Source organism: Semicossyphus pulcher, unplaced genomic scaffold (genome assembly GCF_022749685.1).
Source record: "Semicossyphus pulcher isolate SPU_LCO1_2020_fin unplaced genomic scaffold, fSemPul1.0.p SCAF_6, whole genome shotgun sequence".
NCBI lineage: Eukaryota > Metazoa > Chordata > Actinopteri > Labriformes > Labridae > Semicossyphus > Semicossyphus pulcher.
Genome location: NW_027211737.1, coordinates 32,196,791 through 32,212,346, shown reverse-complemented (window position 1 = coordinate 32,212,346; position 15,556 = coordinate 32,196,791). Strand labels below are relative to the sequence as shown.

General features: G+C 43.3%; 2 protein-coding genes across 2 annotated transcripts; one reads left to right on the top strand and one right to left on the bottom strand.

The window, feature by feature from the left end:
* The first annotated feature begins 224 nt into the window (after positions 1-224).
* On the top strand, positions 225-3,737 carry mymk (myomaker, myoblast fusion factor). Its single transcript, XM_069683825.1, has 6 exons — positions 225-359; positions 827-941; positions 2,382-2,530; positions 2,701-2,817; positions 3,092-3,232; positions 3,537-3,737. Exons 1-6 carry the CDS (start codon positions 225-227, stop codon positions 3,735-3,737), a joined length of 858 nt encoding a protein of 285 aa, XP_069539926.1.
* Positions 3,738-6,908: 3,171 nt separating this feature from the next.
* Positions 6,909-15,405, bottom strand: LOC138610070 (tetratricopeptide repeat protein 16). Its single transcript, XM_069682762.1, has 13 exons — positions 15,373-15,405; positions 14,446-14,627; positions 14,083-14,173; positions 13,439-13,576; positions 13,085-13,185; positions 12,625-12,754; positions 12,038-12,252; positions 11,197-11,486; positions 10,237-10,381; positions 9,993-10,158; positions 9,136-9,269; positions 8,560-8,632; positions 6,909-6,971 (listed from the first exon to the last, which is right to left on the bottom strand). Exons 1-13 carry the CDS (start codon positions 15,403-15,405, stop codon positions 6,909-6,911), a joined length of 1,761 nt encoding a protein of 586 aa, XP_069538863.1.
* Positions 15,406-15,556: the final 151 nt, after the last annotated feature.

The following is a 15,556-nucleotide window of genomic DNA, read 5'->3' as shown; positions in this document are numbered from 1 at the left end:
CTGGGTGTGTTCACACTGTGAGGGAGTGTACGTGTGCTGTACATGCGTTCTGTGGCTCTTCCACTCACTCACAAGAAGGACTGAGAGACCGGATATCTGCTCTCCTAACCTCGACCATCTTCTTCACTTGTTCATACGACACATTCAAAGACAGAGGAACTTCTACAACACATTTTCTCAGCTTCAGACTTTCAGAGAGAAGTTGTGTTCACTGTCCCTCCATAATGGGTGCTTATATTGCCAAGATGCTGCTTCCTACCGTCAGCAGCCTGGTGTTCCTGCCTACAGCCAGCGTGGCCGCTAAGAGAGGCTTCCACATGGAGGCCATGGTCTACTTCTTCACCATGTTCTTCACTGCGGTGAGAAAACAACTTCAACAGCATTGTTCATTCATTGATTGTGTTGTCTCAGTGAAGCTTTATTTTTTTAATATATTTTATATAATATTTAACAGAATTTACACAATCAAAAGGAAGGTTTGGGTTTATGCAGCATTTTGTCCCAATATTTACCACATCACAATCCTGCCATCTGATTTCATGAAACCAAAGTAACTAAAACTATCAAACAAAACCTTTCATTTTGCAAAACAGACGACTTATTCTCATCGTCTAAACGACTGCACGTATGTGTCGTGCACCGCTCTTTGCTGAGAGTCTGTAGGACAGGATTTGACACACTGTGCTAAACTAAACTCCTCATTCTGCTGTTATTGTTGTATTTCACTGGAAGTAACTCCAATAACTTGACTGGAATCTTCCTGAACTGAACCTCTTATCGGTTCTTTGACTGTGTGTGTGACGAGCACTCGTCTGTGTCACTGCAGATCTACCACGCATGTGACGGTCCGGGTCTCTCCATCCTGTGCTTCATGAAATACGACATTCTGGAGTACTTCAGTGTTTACAGCACGGCTCTCTCCATGTGGGTCACACTCATAGGTGAGTACTGGTGTACAGTCTGACACTCTTACAGACATTAGGCAACAGAAGGTGTTGTGGTGTGGCAGCAGGTAGCAGCACGTATGTTGTCTCTACACACATCATCCTAATCAAGGTTCACAATGCTCGCATGACCTGGAGAGTCTTTCACTCGTCTTTATGCTACAGTTTATTTGTGCACTTGTTTCTTTCCATGATCTTTCTTACAAACTGAAACTTGTTTGTGTAAATTAAAGACAGCAAGCTCCATAAAATTCATCAGTTAGTCTTCATCGACGACCATCCCCAGGCAGAAGGATCATAACAACCAGCCCCGCCTGCAACAGTTGTTCATAGCATATGTTGTGTCTCACATGTGCTCATACTTGCTGTCACTCTCTTGTACGATTACACACGCGTGAATACATTTGCTCCCCTCCAATCGACTCATCTAAGCCCCTGAGGTTTTGCAGCAAGGGCTTTAAATCACGTGCTGCGAGACACCAAATGCTTCGACAGCTGACTTCAGGGCTCGTTCTGTCCTTGTTAGTGACGATGTACTAAATGTAAAATAGTTTACATAGTTAGCAAGCAAAGGAGAAGCAGACAGGATGTTTACAGATTGAAATGGTCCTTAAAAAGTACGAAACCAACGTCTGTTGAATGGAGTCTAAACATCTTAACACGGGACACACCTGTGTGCCTCTGTCAGTGCTGATACCAAATAACTGGGTTTCGGGTATCGGCTGATACTGAGGACACAGTGCGCATTCTTCTGCTACAAAGACATTCAACAGGCGACGCTGAAAAGAGTTCTTTCACCGACTATTTGAAGAAGTCGATTAAACGTTTATGTTTCACCAGGAAATCTGCTTCTATCACAAGACTCATCTCACATTCACTCACAAACAGTCTTCAAGGAGCATCTCATATATATTTAGCAGATACAATGATTGTAAGTGAGCAGAGCATCCGAGTCACCGAGGACAAGCTTCTGTCAAACACGAGTGGAGTTCAATCTCACGAGGCCTGGCGGTCCTGGCTGGTGCCTCACTGGGTTCTGATCCGATACCAGCGTTTAATAAACAACATGTATGGTTTGGAACAGACGGCGACGTCAGGCTCGACTTCAACAACTGGAAAACAAAATCAAGCAAATATGCAAATATAAAAAGTATCCATAAAACTTGTCGGCCCCACAAACGTAGAACATGCACACAGACAAAACTAAAGAGCTGAATATATCAGTCAGACATCGGCCCCACTGTTCCTGATACACGAGCCAGATGTCTGAGTGTTGGACCAGTATACTCTCTTATGGTAAAACAGCATCATTTCTTTAACTGGATTAGGCTCATTGTTATCATTAATAATAAGAATAGGTCTCTACAGGATCTGTCACCAGTATATTACATAAATGAAAGCTGTATCTCACGTGCGGTCTGTGTCTCCTTGTCTCAGCTCTGGGCGACTTCGATGAACCGCAGCGCTCCAGTATCACCATGTTTGGAGTATTGACTACAGCTGTGAGGATCTACCAGGATCGCTGGGGCTACGGGATCTACTCAGGACCGATCGGATCGGCTGTCTTCATCATCACCGTCAAATGGGTGAGTGCTCTATTTGCTCTTTCTGTCCTTCCTCTTTCCTCTTAAGCTCCTCTCCACCTTCTTCTTCTCTTTTCAGCTTCCGCTTTGCACTTTGCCCTTTCCCTTTCTTCTGGTGATCAAATCAATGACTGAAACTCATGCATGTCTCGTGGATGACGTTGTGATTTCAGCTGCAGAAGATGAAGCAGCTGAGGGCGGTGTATCCAGAGAAGACGGTGTACACGCAGCAGGTCGGTCCAGGCTGCTGCTTCGGTGCTCTCGCTCTGATGCTGCGTTTCTACTTTGAGGTGACTGTTACATAAATCAACACATTTATATTATAAAATACAAAGATCACGGCGAGCCAGTGTGATTGTCAAAGGGTAACATTCCTACTTATAAACATTGTTTTACTGGATCCTAAATTTCTACATTGTTCAAGATGATTGAAGTTTCTCATGAGCAGTTTTATCTTTACACAAACTATCTGTGCTGCAGATAGTTTGTGTCTGACTGTCCAGCTTCACATGTTGCTGTAACTTAAAGTTTAATGAATGCCTGTGTCCTACACCTTCGCTTCAGGAGTGGGACTACGCCTACGTCCACAGCTTCTACCATCTGTCTCTGGCTGTGTCCTTCGTCCTGCTGCTGCCAAAGAAGAACCGCTACGCAGGAACGGGACGAAATGCTGCTAAGCTCAGCTGCTTAGCTCTCTGCTGCTGCGTAGGTCACATTCATTTCCTCTAAATAAGAAAGGAGAGCCGACACTGAGGCAGCTGGACAGGTTAGACGTGAGGCCGGATAGATTGGAGCTGCAGGTTGCACGGACAAATAAAAGTGAATGGTGAAATTATTTAGGGGGTTACACAGTCTCTTTAAAACCACCAGACGATTTAACAACGCAGAAAAGGGCAGTTGGTGGTCTGCTGTTGTCCACATCAGTCAGTCTGTGAAGCAGCTTCATTCACTGTCAGTCAAAATGTTCTTATGTCGCTCTAATAACGTGCCCTTACTGTCTCGTCTCCAGTCCATGTCTCCTGGCACTTCTAAAGACAAGACGGACAAGCCGAAGAAGAAGTCGTCTCGGACCGTGTGGACAGTCCCCACAGAGAAGCTGCTGACACGAGGCTGTAGCACCCCCACCCTGCCTCTCTACAACCCCCCACCCTCCACTCCTATCAAAGGGACCAGCATCAGCAAGCTCAAAGAGATGAACGGCTGGAAGTGAACCCAAAAACATAACTGTCAGCCGCTCTAATGTAGGAGGACTTCCTCCTGACGAACAGACATAGATGCTGGTCTGCTCCGAAAGGGAAACGGGAAAATAACCAACTAACTGTCAGCCAAACGCTGATAAACTTGTTATGTGGCTGGTAAGTTAATCTAATTCAGCAGGAAACCAACCATCTTGTGGACGTTCCTTTCTACTCCAAGAAATCCTTTTTGGCCGGGAGAATATTTAAGGTCAGCCGTGACTTTAAGACTCCACCAGGTGAAGCAACAAAGTGCCCTGATGTAGTTATGAAATGTAAGGGCATGAACAAAAGGCGAATAGGGCCAGGTGCCCTCAAAGACCCGATAAGAACAGAGCTGTCTGAAGCCGAGGACAGGCAGCACGCTACCAAAGAACACACACAGCCCGGACAGGGAGACGTGGATGAGACGAGCTAGTAAAACTGACTGGAAAATTTATGAGAAGAACAAACAGGCAGATGGTTTATCTCTCCAAAATATATAAATTGTCTTTAGAAATGTTCCTCAGGGGAGACCCTTCGTCTGCTCGCCTCTGTCTGTCCGTCCCCCCTCCTCCTCCTCTTCCCCGTCTCTCTCAGAGAAAGGAACCACGCGGCAGAATTTGTTTATGAGAATTACAAGACTGTAAAGTTCATTTTACCGCTTTTATACGTCCTGGAGATGCCAAATGTGTCGTGTGGAGCATCAGACGTTGGAGCAGCAGCCCAGACGTCAGTCTGTAACCTGACGGAAGCATGTCGATGTGTTCCTGGAGCAGCAGGTGGACTCCGTCTGTAAACTGTGGTTCACTGACCGAGCAGCTTTGGCTACGACTTCTGTCCCTGATGTGCATTGTTCAGACTGTTTAATGTATCTGCTGAAACTTTTATTTATATATTGTTATTTATTGGAGCATGAAGATTTTTATATTCAGTATTCTGTGTATTTGTTTTTGATAATTTTTATATGATTTGAAGAATAAAATGTGACCCTGTTGTAACTGTGTTCAGAGAATGGCTGGAATTTTAACAGCCATTATCATAATGCAGTGATATGTGCTCTGCAGAGGCCGACCACTGACAAAACCCCTGACTGGCACATACTTCAAGGCCCTCTCCAGTCTAGCAGCGCTAATCCAATTCCAAACCCACATATCCCCTTCCACTCTCACTTCAGGAGGACCTGGAGTTGTGCGTCCGCGCACGTCACCTGTCCCGAACACTACCCAAAGACTACAAATGTGTTCTGGGTATCTTAGACAAAACAGTCTCGAGCCAAAACGTGAATGAACCTGAATGTTTTGAGTCAGGGCCAAGCCAGCAGCTCGTGTGCCCAGAGAAAGGTGTTTTTGTCTGGCCTCAGGAACACGGCTGGCTGGGCCACCGGCACCTCCCGGCCCTGACAGGACGGTAACTCGAGCCTTTTATTGCACAAGTGTGAAACACTTTTCAGCTCCTTTACGACCACTGTCTATCCCGCACCGCTCAGCTGAGGGGCTGCAGCCCACACACATTCAACGCTGTATTACTGCACCTGTGAGGACTTTCTACTGTCTGTGATTCCTGACCTGAACGCGACACTTACTGAGGGATACTGAAATTTAATCTCACTCTCATCTTGACCCTAATTTAAATCCTTCACATGAAACGAGCTGTTGTTCATTAAGTTCAGCTGACCCTTTGACTGACACGTGGTCCTCATAAGAACAGAAACCACACACACACACACACACACACACACCCTCTGAGGGTCTGGACCCGGGCCTGTCTGCCACAGGTTGTATTAGGCGGTTACACTGCTCAGTAGACATAGACAGTATCAACAGAATAAGTGTTGACTGACACAAGCGTGGTCGTCTGCACCCACATTCCACGGCGGCGTGGAATTTCAACAGGTATCAAAATATAATAAAGAAAAATACATCTGAACTAATACAAAAACACGACTCCTACACCAGAAAGGTTTCTACGACATTCAACATGAAGAGACTAAATATGCTGTGCCAGTTTTTCCTTACAGTCTATTAAGAAGTAAATGGTGCAGCGTTAACCGGCTGGGACAGACTCTGGTATGATCGGTATGTTTGTGCTTTCAGTCATGTGCTGTGGGTACTTTCTATAGTGAGACAGCAGCCTGTGTGCCACGGGTCCTTTCTCCGAGAGTCAGCTGTTGCTACAACAGTTGTTAAAGCTGTGAGGTCAGCTGCCTCTCAGAGGGGCATCGACGTTAACACTGATCAGCTGTGGAGCACTACGATCTGTGAGGCTGGGTCGCACCAACAAGAGTTCTGACTCCAAAAGAAAACTCAAATTAACTTCTGTCGCACCAAAACGTAAAACTGGAATGTAGATCTGATCTGAAGTATTAACTTAAAACTCACACGTTACAAGATTCATCTTTTGAATTGGCTGCTTTTTTTAGCGAAAATAATCAATATGTAATATGTGATTGTAAATCTCACATGTTTTTCATGTTTGTCCAGTAAATTATATTCAATTGAGCACATTAGATCACACAGTTATCCTGAGCTAGGATTCAACATGTAGATCGAATGTCTTCAACATCACAAGATATTGCACTCAAACATAAAGTGCTCTTACAGGTACCTGGTGTTCACCTGAACAATAAACTGGACTGGACAGATCACATACACGCCGTCTGCTCTCCTGAGGACCTTCTATGACTCTGTGGTGGCATCAGCCATCTTTCATTGAGTGGTCTACTGGAGCAGCAGCGTCACAGCTGCAGACGGGAAGAGACTTGATAAACTGGTGAAGAAGGCCAGCTCTGTTCTGGGCTGCCCCCTCGACCCTGTGGAGGTGGTGGGAGACAGCAGCATGATGGCAGAGCTGTCATCTGTCATGGAGAACATTTCCCACCCCCTGCATGGCACAGTAACAGCGCTGGGGAGCTCCGTCAGTGACAGGCTGCTTCACCCACGGTGTGTCTCTTCAATCACGCCGGCTCCCAGTAGAACATAAAAGCACACATGCTCACTAAGAATAGTCCAAATTCACTCAATCACTTGTGTTAACTTTATAAAAACCTCTACATTCTATGTGAAACACCATGTTCATGTTTCGGTGCACTGCACCGTGCATGCTCTCTGTCATTTCTTTGCTGCTGTAAACACAGTCAATGTCCCTGATGTGGGATCAATAAAGGTTTATCTTATCTTAGCAGGGACTCCTGAGATGCCATCATGTTTAAACTGTGCCTCTGCTGCCACCTGTTGGACAACAGCACATAATAAAGAGCTAATTAAAGGATAATACAGTTCAGGAAAGCTTTAGAGAAGTGCTGCCACTGTTCACGTAGACTGCTATCTGCTTCCCTGTTACCTGTAATGTATTAAGTAACCTCAGGTCACGCAGGTGATACACTGATGCACTATTAGGCTTTAAAGTTTATTTTTATATCAAATGAAAGAATGTTGTTTGCTGTTTTCTTTCTACTGTCTGAATTCAAAACAAAAATGTGTTTTATGATAGATATTCTTTCGTCTTCAGGTTATTGTTAAAATCATCAAATGTCTGATGGGAGGATTTTTACAGTGTGAGGCAAAAAGAAATGCAAGCACCGGGTGCGACTCCACCAAACCCAAACTCTCTTGGTGTGGTTTCAGCCTCCTCTCGTGTCTAAAGGTGGACTGGTCCGGTCCCACTGGGCTGCGGTTGAGAATGGTGGGAGGTAATGTGTGGACCAGTGGGATGCACAGGTGGACGGTCATGGAGAGTTGGTAGAACCGGCTTCTTTAGCCTGCCACAGAAGAACATCTGCAGTTCAGCATCACTGTCGCACATTCTCACTCTTTGGAACTATTGACATAGAAAATCAATCTTTGTGCAGCCTGTGAGCCATGCTTACACAAAGAATGCAGAGGGGTCAGTTTCACATCATATAATTGATCGTCGCTCCGAAACAGCCGATGACTTTATGTCTCTCACAAAGCTCTGACATGATGGGGGCGCAAAACACAACATTTGCTAGCCAAATGTTTGCAAGGATAAAGTGCTAAAAGGTTTGATGGTTAATTCTGAGAGTACACATAACTCTTGCTCTTACAAGAACACTACTTTCAAAGCTTCTAAAGGGCCTTCTGAAAACACTCTTATCCTGTTTCACTTGAAACTTCACAAGTTGTGTTTTAGTGTGTACAAGCCGAAAGAAGTGATTTGCTTTCTGTTTGTCATATCAGTCACGACGTTATCATTCCCTGACTCATCACGACCCTTGACCCTTTTCTGGAAGAAAACAAAAGACTCCAGCCTTGACTTGTAGTGGATTACTCCACGCTGCTGCTTACCTTGCTGTTTATGTAAACAGCTGTTGTGCATTTAATGTCTGTATTTTATAATGCTGCTACCGTCTACATGAAGTGACGTGTTCAGCAGCCTGATCAGCTGACACACGGAGCATGGCTGTTTGAGTGTGAGGGAACCGCTGCCTGTGTTCAAACTCTCATCTGGAAGGAAATATTTTTCATTTGAAGACACTGTGTGAAATGTAGTAGCATGGACGAAACCACGACCATAACAAAGATGCACTGCAGCATGATGTGGGGGAACTTATACCTGGTTTCACATGGATTTTAAAATATTCTCTTCATGAATATATTCTTTCTAGTTATTCACGTTTATTGTAATCAGTTGTTTCGAAGAATATTAGTTATTTAAATAGACTTAAGTATGAGTAGACTTTTATTTTCAGTGGTAATTTGTTGTAAAAAAGGAGACATCAATATGAACATGTTAGCTCTATGTGTGCAGAATGAGCACTACTGTGATTATTCATAATGTCCATGGAAGGGTCCTCACAATCCTCTCCATCTCCTGTTTGTTAACACACAACTTCAGCTCCTCTCCTGCTCCTGATGGCTCCTCTGATTGGCTCTCTGAGTTCTCATTGGTCAGAGTCATCTTCTGGAGCTTCTCACTCAGTCTAAGGAAACACATGACACACTTGTCTAAGAACACAGCTGGTTACATGTAGTCTTCAGCTGGAAGAACAAGCAGCAGTCACTATCAGGAGTCATTGACACATTTCAGTCAATAAAAAACCTTTTCATGTTTGGAATGACTCGTAGATGTGGTTAGACATGTGTGCGACTGTCTCAGTGCAGTGAGGTTGTTAAAGACATGTCAGAGTTCCTGTCAGTTTGTGTACCACTCCTTGAATGTAAGTGTACATTGTACATTGTAAGTGAGAGGGTCATCATCTGTCTCTGTAATGTGGAAAGTGAGGGAGGTGCCTCCATCTAGCTGCTCAGTTGGAATCTACAGCAAACTGGTGGCATTGGAACCTTGCAGGTGTGGAAGAGCCATGTAACATGTTGCAGTGCATCTGTCCTGTCAGCTGATCTTCAGTCAGTGCAAAGCTTTCGTTCTGCTGACCTGTGCTGATCAGAGGAGGAGCTGCAGGCCTGGATGGTTTCCATCAGCTGCACTCTGCCTGCTTGTGCTGCTGGACTGGACAAAACATCAGACGCGCTGCAGCCGGGGAACAGATTCATGAGCATCGGAGGCAGCTACACACACACACACACACACACACACACACTTTACTATTTAAACTCTCACAAGCTTTTGAAATTGAAATAATAAATTCATTGTTTCAAGAGTTTCAGAAGTAAAAAAAAGCGCCGGTGCTTACTGTTGCTAGGTTACGAAAGTCGTCTGGCAGCACTTTTGAATCGCTCTGTTTGCTTAATATTTGCTTTTATTCAGGAACATTTTGCAAAGAAACATAAAAACAATGTAAAGGAATCGTGTCCTGCAGTAGCAGCTCCAGGCCCTCCTGAAGGATTACATTCTCCTCTTCCATTGCTGTTGACAAAGTTTATCTTGGAAGTCCCGCCCCTTCTGAATTTTGATTGGCGATGAGGGAGAAGGGACATAGACGAGCGCCGCGGTGTTCCAAAACTTGAACTATTTTCAACTGAGAACGATAACAGCTGACGCCCAGGGTGTTCTTGCGATGAGGGCGCTGGCCCTAAAAGCGTTCATTTAAAATTTACAATGATAAAAGCAGGTTCATTGATTCTCTCGAGACACAGTGTTGCCTAGCAGCAGCCTGAAGCTACGCGAAGTCTCACTCGTCCAATCAAAAGTTTTGAAAATAGCCAGCGGACAAAATAAAACAGAAATTAGCAGTAACGGACAGAAAACTAGAAAACATAATAACTCTCGCCCAGATGTCACCAGCGCTGCAGCCGGACCACAAAGTCAGCGGGTGTAGCCGAAGCTCTGACCTCCTCGTTGGTGGGATCCAGGATCAGCACACAGATGAGGTCCTCCCTGGCTCCCTCTATGTTGCAAAGCTTTCGAAATGCCTTTGATCTGTTCTCGTAGTACTGGCCGGCTGTGGGGTTGTACTGGATGGCTAAAGAAAACATGTCAGCTGCCTCCTGGAAACACCTGCAGACACAGACGCATCATTTAAACAGGTTTCTCTGTCTAAATGTCTCCGTGTGGGTGTTTATGTGTGGTTCTCACCCGTCCTGGAAGCACAAAGAGCCCAGCGTGTTGTGGATGACGGCGAGACGGAGCCGAACAGCAGAGTCATCAGGCCGCATCATCTCCTCAGCCTGCTGGTAGTCGGCCAGAGCGAAACACCACTCGCCCTGCTTAAAGAAACAGTCTGAAGCAAACACACACACACACTCACAGAGGTTGATCAGGCTCATCAGGTTGCAGCTGGCTGGCTGTCAGTTCCAGTGCCACCTCAACATGTGCACCTTAACTAGTTAGAAACATCGATGTACATTCACTGTGGTAGATCACTGAATGTTCGTTTTTCACTTAAGAATTGTTGAATAAAAACTATGTTAGGGCTGTCAATCGATTCAAATATTTAATAGCGATTAATCGCATGGTTGTCCATAGTTAACTCCTGATTAATTGCAAATTAATCACACATTCTTTACCTGTTGTAAATGTACCTTAAAGAGATATTTTTCAAGTTTTTAATCCTTCTTGTGATTTTGAATTTTTTTCCCATTCATTCACATGGGAATCTTTTTGGGAAAAAAAGGAATAACTTGGAAACGATGAATGGGATGAATAAGAAAAGTCATAGCAATAATGTCCTGAATGAGCTGAATGTTTTGATGTTTTGAATCGCGTTATTAGCGCGTTAACTTTGACAGCCCTAGTATAAATAAATCTATTAATCCCTGCCTGAGCCAACATGTATCCTGTGTTTGGCAGCTGCTAAGTGTTTATTAACTTCCCTGACTACATTTCAATCATGACAAGAAAAACTGAACTGAAAGTTACAGATTTCAGCTTGAAGAATCACATAATTGTTGATGCATCCTCACGTTGATATCTTGACTTATTTCTTTTGTTAAACCTCACTTTCTGGCCTGACTTAAGTTTCATTGAAAAAACAAAACAAACATATGTGTTTGTTTTGTTTGTTTGTGTGCACAGTAAAGAAAGGGATGCACACACCTCCTCGGTTGAGGTACAGGCCGGCCTGGCCCTTCTCCTCCCCGATGGCCTTGTTGAGCAGCAACATTGCTTCAGCGTAAAGACCTCTGCTGAAGCACTGGACAGCAAAATCGTTGTAGGTGAGAACCAGCTGAAACTGCACGTCCTCCTGCATAGAGCTGTCATCTTTCTCCTTTCTGGCCTCTGCCTGACCTCTGACCTCCCCCTCCCCCTCCTCGCTCAGCTCCACAGCCTGGACCAGATCCTCGATGGCTGCTGTGAAGTCTTTCAGACGTCTGTACAGAATACCTCTGATGAACAGAGAATTAAGCTGAATGAAATTAAGAATTTAACTTAACAGGATTGAATTGAATATTTTCCATCAGCCAGCAGTGGTTGGTCTGCCAGAGAGGGTAGGCGGAGCTAAGCGGCTGCTTTTCCGCTCTCTGCAAGTGTTGCGAGTAAACAGTAATCTACTATGGCTGAACAAACAAAGAAAAGATGGATGACTACAGATACAACTTCAACAAGAAGTGAAAATCCAAAGAAGAAGAAACAAACTCGACGCTCAGATGAAGCAAACAGTCTGAAAAGGAAAGCGACCGTCAGCCAGGAAAATCAAGAGTTACAACCGGAGCCGACCGTGGACGTCACACATGCAGCACTGTCTGGATATCTGGGAGGTGCGCTCCCACACTTTCCGTTCATCGCCATAGGTGCCACCAAAGACACGAAAAAACTGAGATCTTCGAGATTATAACTTAAAACAAAATTGTTTTTAATTTGTTAATTAATAAAGAAATATATTACATTTTCTTAATTGATAAATGGTTGTAGTGTGTTTCATATTGGTGGGACTCACCTGAACAGGTAGAGTTGTGCATCCTGTGGACAGTGCTCCAAGGCGATGTTGATCATGCAGAGGGCTTCAGGCAGCTGGCTGGTTAAAGCTCTGTCCACAGCCTTCTGTCTGGCCCGTTCACTGACTTCCTGCAGCTGCAGCAGCAAAGCTCCGGCCTGCGGACACGTCGGGCTCAATGCCAACGTTGACTTGGCATCTTGGTAACATCTTGACGTCTGCATAGAAGAGAAAATCACTGTTTATTTAATCCCAGACAGTTGATGTGTTGTGTGTTTAAAGTAGATGCAGTGTGTTTAATATTGTGTGTTTATATTCTTTTTTTTTCATTCAACTTTGAAAATCTAAACTTCATCAATCTGGACATGAGAAACGTTACGTCACTGTAAGTCAGGAGGAGAAGCTAAAAGACTTAAGTATTGCTTCTGTTGTCTGTCGACTTGCTTCTGGTTACTTGCAGGGCTCTGGACCTACAGGTCAGATTGTCTACTGTTCTACTTCACTGCTTGACCCTTCACTGATTTACATGATTTACAGTGTGTGTGTGTGTGTGGGTGTACTGCTGGTATGTAAGTGCGTGAAGTTGTAACCTGGTTAAGCAGTTTGTGCAGTCGGGCTCTGAGGATGTGAAGGTCTGAGGTTGGACCATCTGACTGCATCCAGTCGTTCACGAGCTTCAGACAGTCAGTGTGTTGACCTGCAGCTGACAGACAGGCCAGGCTGGGAACACATTACAAAATACATTAATGAACAATGTGTGTGAAGAAACAAGAATTAACTCTGAGCCACAACATTTTCTTTCAAATACCACATCTATAGCCTTCTGTTCTTGTAATAAATAACAATTGGAGCCTGTTGGAGGCCAAACAACAACTTTTCGTGGAAGTACTTTTGTTGGGCATATTTTCAATGAAGGATTATGTTGCAAGAGTGTGTTCAAGAAAGCTAAATCCATCTACTGGGGCAATTCCAATTCCAAGTTAATTGTTGGTAAACCTCAGCAAAAAAACACACTCCTTTAATCTAGATCTTAGCACACATGTTCCTGACCTTTTGACCTCATAGGATCTGCAGCCAGGCTTCACTTCAGCAGCTTTGCTGAAGGCCTCCAGAGCCTCTAGGAAAAGTCCTCGGTCAAACAAACACTGACCCTGGGGGCAACATTAAATTATTTAATGTTAAATAATCTGACAGCTGCCTTAAGTCTTTTATATATACTAACTTCAAGAAGGCCTAAATGATCGGTCCAAACTCACCCTGATTACCTGGTATGTTAACTCAAAAACTGTTCTCCTTTTCTACTGCTGTTTTTATCATAAGTTGCTCTTGATGGACACACTCAAAGGTGTTTCAGTAAAATTAACAGTAAACCCTTGAACAGAGAAGGGTTGTGGGGGCTCTTACCTGGAGATAATAGACAAAGGCCAAACGGTTGCTGAAGGCCCCAGGCTCCAGGAGCCAGGCCTGTTTATAACAAGCAGCTGCTGACTGAAAGTCACACAGCTGCAGGTAGGCCTCGGCCTGGCTCACATACAGCCGAGTCTGAAGAAGAGAAGCAATATTACATTTGCTTCTTTCACAAACACTGGATCTATTTAACATAAACATGAATGACAAAACTAAAAGCAACAGATGTCAGTACTGCACATGTTAACCTGGGACTTTTCAAGACAAATGCTAATACGGATCTTAAAGGGGAAATGACCAATTACTAAAATGACAGTGTTTTTTAGGCTGTCATAGAAATCTATCTTTTTTTATGTGGGATTTTGCACCGATATGACTCTGCGAAGGAACTCAAAAGGTTGCTTTAGTAAAAAATAAATGTAAAGAATATTTATCTTTATTATACAGTCTCAGTCAATTCCAGTGCTGAGAGGATTGTAAGCTATGGAGCTGAAGTGTGTGCGCTCTCTGCCGGACAAATTACATGATGACACCATTTCTAAATCACCTCAAGGATTGTTTTCTGCATTAAATGCTTTGTAATGCTTTCATTTGTGATGCTAGTTAATATAGTAAGTTTGAACATGGGTAACTTGTTGCACCTGTTCTGGCTGAAGTGTGATGGCTTTGGAGAAGTAGATAACAGCCTTCTCATACTGGAGCTTTCCCACTGCCTCTTTTCCATTTGTGTAGCTGCAAAGAAACCCATCATAAATATCATTCAACCCTGATAGGGAGTGGAAATACTAACTTTCATGTTCCAACTTTGTGTGCATTTTTCCTAAAGATCCTTAATATTTGATGTTCCTATATTTGTAACAAATATGATATTTGATTTCTCTTTAGATAATTTCAGGAAAAACTTAAGTACTACAGAATAAATTCACAAAACAAAGCTGTGAGTGAGGCTAGAGTTGAACCCTCATATGCACTCCTGAAAATGTTTCTGTGTCTGTGTTTCTCACTGCTCTGCAGCCTTGCTCTGAATGATGAGGTTCCCCTGTAGCTCTGGTCTCTGAGGCCGTTTCTCTCCTGGTGCCAGAAGGATTTTACTGGAGCCAAAAAGCTGCTTAAGGGTGCTTTTTCTCCTGGCCTCATCCAGCTCCTCTTCTGATACAGCACTGGAAAATAAGCCCTGCTCTTCTGCCTGCTGGTGGACAATGAAGATTTAATACTAAATACAACATATTTCAGTTTTCCATTTCAGAAGGATTCCAAATAAGGCTGCACAATAAATCGCAATAATGTCATTCGCAAAACATAATATGCACAGTGCAGAAGACTGCCTGAATCACACTGCAACATAAATTGTTTTACACTACTACTTTTATATTCAGTTTTGTTTATGTGGCACTTTTAACATCAGTTCCAGTTTTAGAATTGTGCCTGGTCTTATAACAATAATAAGACACTATCATATAATAATAACACCACTATTTTAATCAATCAAAAATTCCTTTTAATGACATTTTACTTACATAAAGAAACTAAAAAAATAAACAAACATTATCATGATACTTCATCATATATTACATTCAAACTTTTAGTGTTTAGTCTATAGTAAGTCTATATTTGTTAATGCTAAATTATTATCTTTTATTTCAGTTACGTCAACGGCTAACACTTCTGTAGGTGAGTGTCACCTTAAAAACGATGTTATTTTGTCAGCTTACTGCTTTAACTTAGCTGGCATATACGTACTGACAAGAAAAATAACTCAACTTACTAGTTACATTCAGTTCAAACCTTTAACTAAACTCTTTAAAATCTAACTATTCTACATTATGCATGTAAAACAACGGTTAGCCAGTTTGCTGCCAGAAAACGTTAGTAATAACTTTAACATCTCGCGAGGCTCTCTGCTATTGCACTGCAACAAACTTTTTCTTTACCTTGTGGTCATTTCTCATTTCAGAAGGGTCCATCCTGTCGTTTAGAAAGCTGTCGATCAGTGTCTTTAAACTCTGATTGTATGTTAAAGCTGCTGTTAAATTTGGTCGTCACCATGGACACAAACTTCAACTCACCGAGCGCGAGGTATCAGAGGCTTTTATTTTCTAAAAAAGAGATTCCCCT

Excerpts from the sequence above, each read along its gene's own strand:
- mymk (XM_069683825.1), top strand. The coding sequence starts at position 225 with ATGGGTGCTTATATTGCCAAGATGCTGCTTCCTACCGTCAGCAGCCTG. Across the intron at positions 942-2,381 it reads CATGTGGGTCACACTCATAG|CTCTGGGCGACTTCGATGAA; the intron begins GTGAGTACTGGT and ends TCCTTGTCTCAG. Across the intron at positions 2,531-2,700 it reads TCATCATCACCGTCAAATGG|CTGCAGAAGATGAAGCAGCT; the intron begins GTGAGTGCTCTA and ends TTGTGATTTCAG.
- LOC138610070 (XM_069682762.1), bottom strand. The coding sequence starts at position 15,405 with ATGGACCCTTCTGAAATGAGAAATGACCACAAG. Across the intron at positions 14,174-14,445 it reads CAGAGCAAGGCTGCAGAGCA|CTACACAAATGGAAAAGAGG; the intron begins GTGAGAAACACA and ends GTTTCTTTGCAG. Across the intron at positions 9,270-9,992 it reads TGGATCCCACCAACGAGGAG|CTGCCTCCGATGCTCATGAA; the intron begins GTCAGAGCTTCG and ends GTGTGTGTGTAG.